The 12,497-nt window shown below is 58.2% G+C and overlaps 1 protein-coding gene across 2 annotated transcripts in view; it reads right to left on the bottom strand.

Annotated features, from left to right (window-relative positions):
• ecm1b (extracellular matrix protein 1b) overlaps window positions 1-12,497 on the bottom strand; it is a 57,965-nt gene that overhangs the window by 40,249 nt on the left and 5,219 nt on the right. For both annotated transcript variants that reach the window (XM_072490639.1, XM_072490640.1), the window contains exon 2: window positions 6,035-6,399. In XM_072490639.1, coding sequence (XP_072346740.1) covers window positions 6,035-6,399 — 365 coding nt within the window. The remainder of the gene's footprint in view (window positions 1-6,034; window positions 6,400-12,497) is intronic.

The raw sequence follows: 12,497 nt of genomic DNA, 5'->3' as shown, positions 1-12,497 counted from the left end.
GGAGGGGGTGTAGTGGCTGGAGGAGGTTACAGATATAGGAAGGGGGTGTAGGGGCTGGAGGAGGTTACAGAGATAGGGAGGGGGGTGTAGGGGCTGGAGGAGGTTACAGAGATAGGGAGTGGGGTGTAAGGAGCTGGAGGAGGTTACTGAGATAGGGAGGGGATGTAGGGGCTGGAGGAGGTTACAGAGATAGGGAGGGTGTGTAGGGGCTGGAGGAGGTTACAGAGATAGGGAGGGGAGTGTAGGGGCTGGAGGAGGTTACAGAGATAGGGAGGAGGTGTCGGGGCTGGAGGAGGTTACAGAGAAAGGGAGGGGGTGTAGGGGCTGGAGGAGGTTACAGAGATAGGGAGGGGGTGTAGGGAGCTGGAGGAGGTTACAGAGATAGGGAGTGGGTGTAGGGGCTGGAGGAGGTTACAGAGAAAGGGAGGGGGTGTAGGGGCTGGAGGAGGTTACAGAGATAGGGAGGGGGTGTAGGGGCTGGAGGGGGTTACAGAGATAGGGAGGGGGTGTAGGGGGCTGGAGGAGGTTACAGAGATAGGGAGGGGGTGTAGGGGCTGGAGGAGGTTACAGAGATAGGGAGGGGGTGTAGGGGCTGGAGGGGGTTACAGAGATAGGGAGGGGGTGTAGTGGCTGGAGGAGGTTACAGATATAGGAAGGGGGTGTAGGGGCTGGAGGAGGTTACAGAGATAGGGAGGGGGTGTCGTGGCTGGAGGAGGTTACAGAGATAGGGAGGGGGTTTAGGGGCTGGAGGAGGTTACAGAGATAGGGAGGGGGTGTAGAGGCTGGAGGAGGTTACAGAGATAGGGAGGGGGTGTAGGGGCTGGAGGAGGTTACAGAGATAGGGAGGGGGTGTAGGGACTGGAGGAGGTTTCAGAGATAGGGATGGGGGTGTAGGGAGCTGGAGGAGGTTACAGAGATTGGGAGGGGGGTGTAGGGGCTGGAGGACGTTACAGAGATAGGGAGGAGGTGTAGGGAGCTGGAGGAGGTTACAGAGATAGGGAGGGGGTGTAGTGGCTGGAGGAGGTTACAGAGATAGGGAGGGGTGTGTAGGGGCTGGAGGAGGTTACAGAGATAGGGAGGGGAGTGTAGGGGCTGGTGGAGGTTACAGAGATAGGGAGGGGGTGTAGGGGCTGGAGGAGGTTACAGAGAAAGGGAGGGGGTGTAGGGGCTGGAGGAGGTTACAGAGATAGGGAGGGGGTGTGGGGACTGGAGGTGGTTACAGAGATAGGGAGGGGGTGTAGGGGCTGGAGGAGGTTACAGAGAAAGGGAGGGGGTGTAGGGGCTGGAGGAGGTTACAGAGATAGGGAGGGGGTGTAGGGGCTGGAGGAGGTTACAGAGATAGGGAGGGGGTGTAGGGACTGGAGGAGGTTACAGAGAGAGGGAGGGGGTGTAGGGGCTGGAGGAGGTTACAGAGATAGGGAGGGGGTGTAGGGAGCTGGAGGAGGTTACAGAGATAGTGAGGGGGTGTAGGGGCTGGAGGAGGTTACAGATATAGGAAGGGGGTGTAGGGGCTGGAGGAGGTTACAGAGATAGGGAGGGGGTGTATGGGCTGGAGGAGGTTACAGAGATAGGGAGGGGGTGTGGGGGCTGGAGGAGGTTACAGAGAGAGGGAGGGGGTGTAGGGGGCTGGAGGAGGTTACAGAGATAGGGAGGGGGTGTAGGGAGCTGGAGGAGGTTACAGAGATAGGGAGTGGGTGTAGGGGCTGGAGGAGGTTACAGAGAAAGGGAGGGGGTGTAGGGGCTGGAGGAGGTTACAGAGATAGGGAGGGGGTGTAGGGGCTGGAGGGGGTTACAGCGATAGGGAGGGGGTGTAGGGGGCTGGAGGAGGTTACAGAGATAGGGAGGGGGTGTAGGGGCTGGAGGAGGTTACAGAGATAGGGAGGGGGTGTAGGGGCTGGAGGGGGTTACAGAGATAGGGAGGGGGTGTAGTGGCTGGAGGAGGTTACAGATATAGGAAGGGGGTGTAGGGGCTGGAGGAGGTTACAGAGATAGGGATGGGGTGTAGGGGCTGGAGGAGGTTACAGAGATAGGGAGGGGGTGTAGGGGGCTGGAGGAGGTTACAGAGATAGGGAGGGGGTGTAGGGGCTGGAGGAGGTTACAGAGATAGGGAGGGGGTGTAGGTGCTGGAGAAGGTTACAGAGATCGGGAGGGGGTGTCGGGGCTGGAGGAGGTTACAGAGATAGGGAGGGGGTGTGGGGGCTGGAGGAGGTTACAGAGATAGGGAGAGGTGTAGGGGGCTGGAGGAGGTTACAGAGATAGGGAGGGGGTGTAGGGGCTGGAGGAGGTTACAGAGATAGGGAAGGGGTGTAGGGGCTGGAGGGGGTTACAGAGATAGGGAGGCGGTGTAGGGGCTGGAGGAGGTTACAGAGATAGGGAGAGGGCGTAGGGGCTGGAGGAGGTTACAGAGATAGGGAGGGGGTGTCGGGGCTGGAGGAGGTTACAGAGATAGGGATGGGGTGTAGGGGCTGGAGGAGGTTACAGAGATAGGGAGGGGGTGTAGGGGCTGGAGGAGGTTACAGAGATAGGGAGAGGGTGTAGGGGCTGGAGGAGGTTACAGAGATAGGGAGAGGGTGTCGGGGCTGGAGGAGGTTACAGAGATAGGGAGGGGGTGTCGGGGCTGGAGGAGGTTACAGAGATAGGGAGGGGGTGTAGGGGCTGGAGGAGGTTACAGAGATAGGGAGGGGGTGTAGGGGCTGGAGGAGGTTACAGAGATAGGGAGGTGGTGTAGGGACTGGAGGAGGTTTCAGAGATAGGGATGGGGGTGTAGGGAGCTGGAGGAGGTTACAGAGATTGGGAGGGGGATGTAGGGGCTGGAGGAGGTTACAGAGATAGGGAGGGGGTGTAGGGGCTGGAGGAGGTTACAGAGATAGTGAGGGGGTGTAGGGGCTGGAGGGGGTTACAGAGATAGGGAGGGGGTGTAGGGGCTGGCGGAGGTTACAGAGATAGGGAGGGGGGTGTAGGGGCTGGCGGAGGTGACAGAGATAGGGAGGGGTGTAGGGGCTGGAGGAGGTTACAGAGATAGGGAGGGGGTGTAGGGGCTGGAGGAGGTTACTGAGATAGGGAGTGGGGTAGGGGCTGGAGGAGGTTACAGAGAGAGGGAGGGGGTGTAGGGGGCTGAAGGAGGTTACAGAGATAGGGAGGGGGTGTAGGGAGCTGGAGGAGGTTACAGAGATAGGGAGGGGGTGTAGGGGCTGGAGGAGGTTACAGAGATAGGGAGGGGGTGTAGGGGCTGGAGGAGGTTACATAGATAGGGAGGGGATGTAGGGGCTGGAGGAGGTTACAGAGATAGGGAGGGGGGTGTGGGGGCTGGAGGAGGTTACGGAGATAGGGAGGGAATGTAGGCGCTGGAGGAGGTTACAGAGATAGGGAGGGGGTGTAGGGGCTGGAGGAGGTTACAGAGATGGGAGGGGGTGTAGGGGCTGGAGGAGGTTACAGAGATAGGGAGGGGGGTGTAGGGGCTGGAGGAGGTTACAGAGATAGGGAGGGGGTGTAGGGGCTGGAGGAGGTTACAGAGATAGGGAGGGGATGTAGGGGCTGGAGGAGGTTACAGAGATAGGGAGGGGGTGTGGGGGCTGGAGGAGGTTACGGAGATAGGGAGGAAATGTAGGCGCTGGAGGAGGTTACAGAGATAGGGAGGGGGTGTAGGGGCTGGAGGAGGTTACAGAGATAGGGAGGGGGTGTAGGGGCTGGAGGAGGTTACAGAGATAGGGAGGGGGTGTAGGGGCTGGAGGAGGTCACAGAGATCGGGAGGGGTGTAGGGGGCTGGAGGAGGTTACAGAGATAGGGAGGGGGTGTAGGGGCTGGAGGAGGTTACAGAGATAGGGAAGGGGTGTAGGGGCTGGAGGGGGTTACAGAGATAGGGAGGCGGTGTAGGGGCTGGAGGAGGTTACAGAGATAGGGAGAGGGCGTAGGGGCTGGAGGAGGTTACAGAGATAGGGAAGGGGTGTAGGGGCTGGAGGAGGTTACAGAGATAGGGAGGGGGTGTAGGGGCTGGAGGAGGTTACAGAGATAGGGAGAGGGTGTAGGGGCTGGAGGAGGTTACAGAGATAGGGAGAGGGTGTCGGGGCTGGAGGAGGTTACAGAGATAGGGAGGGGGTGTAGGGGCTGGAGGAGGTTACAGAGATAGGGAGGGGGTGTAGGGGCTGGAGGAGGTTACAGAGATAGGGAGGGGGTGTAGGGGCTGGAGGAGGTTACAGAGATAGGGAGGGGGTGTAGGGACTGGAGGAGGTTTCAGAGATAGGGATGGGGGTGTAGGGAGCTGGAGGAGGTTACAGAGATTGGGAGGGGGGTGTAGGGGCTGGAGGAGGTTACAGAGATAGGGAGGGGGTGTAGGGGCTGGAGGAGGTTACAGAGATAGGGAGGGGGTGTAGGGGCTGAAGGGGGTTACAGAGATAGGGAGGGGGGTGTAGGGGCTGGCGGAGGTGACAGAGATAGGGAGGGGTGTAGGGGCTGGAGGAGGTTACAGAGATAGGGAGGGGGTGTAGGGGCTGGAGGAGGTTACTGAGATAGGGAGTGGGGTAGGGGCTGGAGGAGGTTACAGAGATTGGGAGGGGGGTGTAGGGGCTGGAGGAGGTTACAGAGATAGGGAGGGGGTGTAGGGACTGGAGGAGGTTTCAGAGATAGGGATGGGGGTGTAGGGAGCTGGAGGAGGTTACAGAGATTGGGAGCGGGGTGTAGGGGCTGGAGGAGGTTACAGAGATAGGGAGGGGGTGTAGGGGCTGGAGGAGGTTACAGAGATAGTGAGGGGGTGTAGGGGCTGGAGGGGGTTACAGAGATAGGGAGGGGGGTGTAGGGGCTGGCGGAGGTGACAGAGATAGGGAGGGGTGTAGGGGCTGGAGGAGGTTACAGAGATAGGGAGGGGTGTAGGGGCTGGAGGAGGTTATTGAGATAGGGAGTGGGGTAGGGGCTGGAGGAGGTTACAGAGAGAGGGAGGGGGTGTAGGGGGCTGGAGGAGGTTACAGAGATAGGGAGGGGGTGTAGGGAGCTGGAGGAGGTTACAGAGATAGGGAGGGGGTGTAGGGGCTGGAGGAGGTTACAGATATAACAAGGGGGTGTAGGGGCTGGAGGAGGTTACAGAGATAGGGAGGGGGTGTAGGGGCTGGAGGAGGTTACAGAGATAGGGAGGGGATGTAGGGGCTGGAGGAGGTTACAGAGATAGGGAGGGGGGTGTGGGGGCTGGAGGAGGTTACGGAGATAGGGAGGGAATGTAGGCGCTGGAGGAGGTTACAGAGATAGGGAGGGGGTGTAGGGGCTGGAGGAGGTTACAGAGATAGGGAGGGGGTGTAGGGGCTGGAGGAGGTTACAGAGATAGGGAGGGGGTGTAGGGGCTGGAGGAGGTTACAGAGATAGGGAGGGGATGTTGGGGCTGGAGGAGGTTACAGAGATAGGGAGGGGGTGTAGCGGCTGGAGGAGGTTACAGAGATAGGGAGGGGGGTGTAGGGGCTGGAGGAGGTTACAGAGATAGGGAGGGGGGTGTAGGGGCTGGAGGAGGTTACAGAGATAGGGAGGGGGTGTTGGGGCTGGAGGAGGTTACAGAGATAGGGAGGGGGTGTCGGGGCTGGAGGAGGTTACAGAGATAGGGAGGGGGTGTAGGGGCTGGAGGAGGTTACAGAGATAGGGAGGGGGTGTAGGGGGCTGGAGGAGGTTACAGAGATAGGGAGGGTGTGTAGGGGCTGGAGGAGGTTACAGAGATAGGGAGGGGGTGTAGGGACTGGAGGAGGTTACAGAGATATGGAGGGGGTGTAGGGGCTGGAGGAGGTTACAGAGATAGGGAGGGGGTGTAGGGGCTGGAGGAGGTTACAGAGATAGGGAGGGGGTGTAGGGGCTGGAGGAGGTTACAGAGATAGGGAGGGGGTGTAGGGGACTGGAGGAGGTTACAGAGATAGGGAGGGGGTGTAGGGGCTGGAGGAGGTTACAGAGTGTCTTGCGAGCACCTTGGTTCTGCAGGAGAGTCTGGGGGGTTGAACGAGACATTTGGAACTCGATATCCCCAGGGTGTGACGCGGGTCCAACTCGAGGATAAGGACGAACTCACCACTTGGATTGCGCAGGACACGGCCCGCGTCTCACCGTCCCTCTGGCAACATGTCCCAAAGCCGGTCTCCATGGCAGCGATGGCTGCCACCTTGCGGCGTAGGCGTCCAAAGCCGCTGCTGGGAATCCCGTGCGGGACTTCGCTGACCCGCTGCGCGTTGGAGAGGCAGACGTCCCGGATGTTGGTGGCGTTGGGGCGCGCCGGGGGAAAGGTCACCGTCAGGCGGTACCGGTCCCGCCGGGAGTGCCCCCCGTGCGGGTGGGAGCTCTCGGAGCCCGCGCCCCCTCCCCGCTGCAGAATCGCATGCCACGGCACCAGCTGCTGCTCGATCATCCCCTCGCGGCCCCCGCCTCGCTCCTCGCCGTCTATTTGTCAACAACGTGGAAGAAAAAGAGGCGGCCTTAGAGTGGGCCTGCTGGGAAAATTAACAGCCCGCGCTCGCAAAGCGCCTTCGCACATCGGCGCTCTTCCCAAGACGGGGGGCAAGATCTGTCGCTGAGAATCGTCGAATTTACAGTGCAGGGCCCCCCAACGCTTGGAAAGAGCCCCACGTCTCCACCCCACCCCCGTAACCCCACCCAACCTTTTTGGACACTAAGGGACAATTTTATCACGGCCAATCCACCCTAACCTGCACGTCTTTGGACTTGTGGGAGGAAACCGGAGCACCCGGAGGAAACCCACGCACCCGCGGGGGGGGGGGGGACGTGCAGACTCCGCACAGACAGTGACCCAAGCCGGGAATCGAACCCCGGACCCTGGAGCTGTGAAGCGACTGTGCTAACCACTGTGCTACCTGGATCTCAGAGTGAGCATCGCGGCTTAATCTAATGCGCGCTCGCCTGTTCTACCCGACGCTTTGGGATCTAATGCCTTCGCTTCGGAGACCCCTACCAGTCAGGCTCCGAAGCCAAAGGGTGGTTGTGGCGGGTTGTTTTGTCAAACTGGAGGCCTGTGACCAGCGGTGTGCCTCACTGGTCGGTGCTGGGTCCACTGTTATTTGTTATATCTTGTCTCCGTTCTCTACCTCACACGCTGCAGGAAAGGATGTCCCGAGGCCTGGTACATTGGCGAGACCATGCAGACGCTGCGACAACGAATGAACGGACATCGCGCGACAATCACCAGGCAGGAATGTTCCCTTCCAGTCGGGGAACACTTCAGCAGTCAAGGGCATTCAGCCTCTGATCTCCGGGTAAGCGTTCTCCAAGGCGGCCTTCAGGACCCGCGACAACGCAGAATCGCCGAGCAGAAACTTATAGCCAAGTTCCGCACACATGAGTGCGGCCTCAACCGGGACCTGGGATTCATGTCGCATTACATTCATCCCCCACCATCTGGCCTGCAAAATCCTACCAACTGTCCTGGCTTGAGACAATTCACACCTCTTTAACCTGAGGTTACCCCATCTCTGGATCTGTAAAGATTTAATCACCTGCTAATGCTCACATTCCAAGCATTGTTTGGCATCTTTGAATTTGTCTATATATGTGTTTCTGGAACAGACCTCTTCATTCACCTGAGGAAGGAGCAGCGCTCCGAAAGCTAGTGATTCGAAACAAACCTGTTGGACTTTAACCTGGTGTTGTAAGACTTCTTACTGTGCTCACCCCAGTCCAACGCCAGCATCGCCACATCATTTGTTATATATATTAATGATTTGGAGGAGAATGTAAGGGGCTGGTTTAGCACAGGGCTAAATCGCTGGCTTTGAAAGCAGACCAAGGCAGGCCAGCAGCACGGTTTGATTCCCGTAACAGCCTCCCCGAACAGGCGCCGGAATGTGGCGACTAGGGGGCTTTTCACAGTAACTTCATTTGAAGTCTACTTGTGACAATAAGCGATTTTCCGAAGTTACAAGGAGTTCATAGCTCCTACAGGTCCAGAGCTCCTTGAAGGTGGAGTCGCAGGTGGACAGGGTGGTGAAGAAGGCATTCAGCATGCGAGGTTTCATTGGTCAGAATATTGAATACAGGAGTTGGGACGTCTTGTTGAAGTTGTACAAGACATTGGTAAGACCACACGTGGAATACTGTGTTCAGCTCTGGTCACCCTATTACAGAAAGGATATTATTAAACTAGAAAGAGTGCAGAAGAGATTTACGAGGATGCTCCCGGGACTTGATGGTCTGAGTTATAAGGAGAGGCTGGATAGGCTGGGACCTTTTTCCCTGGAGCGTAGGAGGGTAAGGGGTGATCTTATAGAGGTCTATTAAATAATGAGGAGCAGAGATAAGGTAGATAATCGGCAGCTTTTCCCAAAGGTAGAGGAGTCTGGAACTAGAGGGCACAGGTTTAAGGTGAGTGATGCAAGAGAGACCAGAGGGGAAATGTCTTCACACAGAGGGTGGTGGGCGTCTGGACCGAGCTGCCAGAGGCAGTGGTAGAGGCGGGGACGATTTTGTCCGTTCGACAGTCACACGGGGAGGGTGGGTATAGGGGATACGGGCCAATTGCGGGCAAGTGGGACTAGCTTAGTGATAGAAACTGGGCGGCACGGATCAGCTGGGCCGAACGGCCTGTGTCCATGCTGTCAACATCTCTGACTCTATGACATATGACACTGGTCCCCACATACAGGGACCAGGTGGAATGGTCCGTCGCGGGGGGGGGTCTCTCTTAAGAGGTCCGGAGGCTGGTACAGTCGAAAACAAACTATTTTTCAGTAAGCGGTGGCGATGTGCACACCCGTGGGAATGTTTGACGTGGGTGTGTTGTAGACTGGCCCCCACCCGGACTCTCCGCCATGTGACTCACTACATCATGCCGAGGACTGCCAGTCCTCGGGTCCCACCCGTTCCTCTAGCGCTGCGTCTTTCGAGGTGCGCGGGTACGGTCTTGGCCCCTTGCGGAGAAAGGTCCTAACCTGTCGGTGTCGTAGTGCATTCCCGTTGGATTGTTCCAGTCTCTCTGTCAGTCCCTCTGAAGTCGCCAGCCTGTCCCCCGTGTAGAAGTCCCTAGCAATCCGCCTTCCCCCCCTTCCTGTCTCCACCTCTCGATGTCCAGCATGGCTTGTTCACATTAAGGTTAACGTGCAGGTTCAGTCGGCAGTTAGGAAGGCAAATGCAATGTTAGCATTCATGTCGAGAGGGCTAGAATACAAGTCCAGGGATGTACCTCTGAGGCTGTATCAGGCTCTGGTCAGACCCCATTTGGAGTATTGTGAGCAGTTCTGGGCCCCATATCTCAGGAAGGATGTGCTGGGGCCTTGGAAAGGGTCCAGAGGAGGTTCACAAGAGCGATCCCTGGAATGAAGAGCTTGTCGTATGAGGAACGGTTGAGGACTCTGGGTCTGTACTCGTTGGAGTTTAGAAGGATGGGGGGGGATCTTATTGAAACTTACAGGATACTGCGAGGCCTGGATAGAGTGGACGTGGAGAGGATGTTTCCACTTGTAGGGAAAACTAGAAGCAGAGGACACGATCTCAGACTAAAGGGACAATCCTTTAAAACAGAGATGGGGAGGAATTTCTTCAGCCAGAGGGGGGTGAATCTGTGGAACTCTTTGCCGCAGAAGGCTGTGGAGGCCAAATCACTGAGTGTCTTTAAGACAGAGATAGATAGGTTCTTGATTAATAAGGGGATCAGGGGTTATGGGGAGAAGGCAGGAGGTTACAGATATAGGGAGGGGGTGTAGGGGCTGGAGGAGGTTACAGAGCTAGGGAGGGGGTGTAGGGGCTGGAGGAGGTTACAGATATAGGGAGTGGGTGTAGGGGCTGGAGGAGGTTACAGAGATAGGGAGGGGGTGTAGGGGCTGGAGGAGGTTACAGATATAGGGAGTGGGTGTAGGGGCTGGAGGAGGTTACAGAGATAGGGAGGGGGTGTAGGGGCTGGAGGAGGTTACAGATATAGGGAGTGGGTGTAGGGGCTGGAGGAGGTTACAGAGATAGGGAGGGGGTGTAGGGGCTGGAGGAGGTTACAGAGATAGGGAGGGGGTGTAGGAACTGGAGGAGGTTACAGAGATAGGGAGGGGGTGTAGGGGACTGGAGGAGGTTACAGAGATAGGGAGGGGGTGTAGGGGCTGGAGGAGGTTACAGAGATAGGGAGGGGGTGTAGGAACTGGAGGAGGTTACAGAGATAGGGAGGGGGTGTAGGGGCTGGAGGAGGTTACAGATATAGGGAGGGGGTGTAGGGGCTGGAGGAGGTTACAGAGATATGGAGGGGGTGTAGGGGCTGGAGGAGGTTACAGATATAGGGAGGGGGTGTAGGGGCTGGAGGAGATTACAGAGATAGGGAGGGGGTGTAGGAACTGGAGGAGGTTACAGAGATAGGGAGGGCGTGTAGGGGCTGGAGGAGGTTACAGAGATAGGGAGGGGGTGTAGGGGCTGGAGGAGGTTACAGAGATAGGGAGGAGGTGTAGGGGCTGGAGGAGGTTACAGAGATAGGGAGGAGGTGTAGGGGCTGGAGGAGGTTACAGAAATAGGGAGGGGGTGTAGGGGCTGGAGGAGGGTACAGAGATACGGAGGGGGTGTAGGGGCTGGAGGAGGTTACAGAGATAGGGAGGGGATGTAGGGGCTGGAGGAGGTTACAGAGATAGGGAGGGGGTGTAGGGGCTGGAGGAGGTTACAGAGATAGGGAGGGGGTGTAGGGGCTGGAGGAGGTTACAGAGATAGGGAGGGGGTGTACGTGCTAGAGGAGATTACAGAGATAGGGAGGGGGGTGTAGGGACTGGAGGAGGTTACAGAGATAGGGAGAGGGTGTAGGGGCTGGAGGAGGTTACAGAGATAGGGAGGGGGTGTAGAGGTTGGAGGAGGTTACAGGGATAGTGAGGGGGTGTAGGGACTGGAGGAGATTCCAGAGATAGGGAGGGGGTGTATGGGGCTGGAGGAGGTTACAGAGATAGGGAGGGGGTGTAGGGGCTGGAGGAGGTTACTGAGATAGGGAGGGGGTGTAGGGGCTGGAGGAGGTGACAGAGATAGGGAGGGGGTGTAGGGGCTGGAGGAGGTGACAGAGATAGTGAGGGGGTGTAGGGGCTGGAGGAGGTTACGGAGATAGGGAGGGGTGCAGGGGCTTGGGGAGGTTACAGAGCTAGGGAGGGGGTGTAGGGGCTGGAGGAGGTTACTGAGATAGGGAGGGGGTGTAGGGGCTGGAGGAGGTTACAGAGATAGGGAGGGGTGTAGGGGCTGGAGGAGGTTACAGGGATAGGGAGGAGGTGTAGGGGCTGGAGGAGGTTACAGAGATAGGGAGGGGCTGTCGGGGCTGGAGGAGGTTACAGAGATAGGGAGGGGGTGTGGGGGCTGGAGGAGGTTACAGAGATAGGGAGGGGGTGTAGGGGACTGGAGGAGGTTACAGAGATAGGGAGGGGGTTGTAGGGGCTGGAGGAGGTTACAGAGATAGGGAGGGGGTGTAGGGGGCTGGAGGAGGTTACAGAGATAGGGAGGGGGTGTAGGGACTGGAGGAGGATACAGAGATAGGGAGGGGGTGTAGGGGCTGGAGGAGGTTACAGAGATAGGGAGGGGTGTAGGGACTGGAGGAGGTTACAGAGATAGGGAGGGGTGTAGGGACTGGAGGAGGTTACAGAGATAGGGAGGGGTTGTAGGGGCTGGAGGAGGTTACAGAGATAGGGAGAGGGTGTAGGGACTGGAGGAGGTTACAGAGATAGGGAGGGGTGTAGGGACTGGAGGAGGCTACAGAGATAGGGAGGGGGTGTAGGGACTGGAGGAGGTTACGGAGATAGGGAGGGGTGTAGGGACTGGAGGAGGTGACAGAGATAGGGAGGGGGTGTAGGGGCTGGAGGAGGTTACAGAGATAGGGAGGGGGTGTAGGAACTGGAGGAGGTTACAGAGATAGGGAGGGGGTGTAGGGGCTGGAGGAGGTTACAGAGATAGGTAGGGGTGTAGGGACTGGAGGAGGTGACAGAGATAGGGAGGGGGTGTAGGGGCTGGAGGAGGTTACAGAGATAGGTAGGGGTGTAGGGACTGGAGGAGGTGACAGAGATAGGGAGGGGGTGTAGGGGCTGGAGGAGGTTACAGAGATAGGGAGGGGGTGTAGGAACTGGAGGAGGTTACAGAGATAGGGAGGGGGTGTAGGGGCTGGAGGAGGTTACAGGGATAGGGAGGGGGTGTAGGGGCTGGAGGAGGTTACAGAGATAGGGAGGGGTGTAGGGACTGGAGGAGGTTACAGAGATAGGGAGGGGTGTAGGGACTGGAGGAGGTTACAGAGATAGTGAGGGGTGCAGGGGCTTGAGGAGGTTACAGAGATAGGGAGGGGTGTAGGGACTGGAGGAGGTTACAGAGATAGGGAGGGGTGTAGGGGCTGGAGGAGGTTACGGAGATAGGGAGGGGTGCAGGGGCTTGAGGAGGTTACAGAGCTAGGGAGCGGGTGTAGGGGCTGGAGGAGGTTACAGAGATAGGGAGGGGTGTAGGGACTGGAGGAGGCTACAGAGATAGGGAGGGGGTGTAGGGGCTGGAGGAGGTTACAGAGATAGGGAGGGGTGTAGGGACTGGAGGAGGCTACAGAGATA

This window comes from Scyliorhinus torazame, chromosome 26 (assembly GCF_047496885.1).
Source record: "Scyliorhinus torazame isolate Kashiwa2021f chromosome 26, sScyTor2.1, whole genome shotgun sequence".
Classification (NCBI taxonomy): domain Eukaryota; kingdom Metazoa; phylum Chordata; class Chondrichthyes; order Carcharhiniformes; family Scyliorhinidae; genus Scyliorhinus; species Scyliorhinus torazame.
This window is presented reverse-complemented; position numbering and strand designations above follow the sequence as displayed.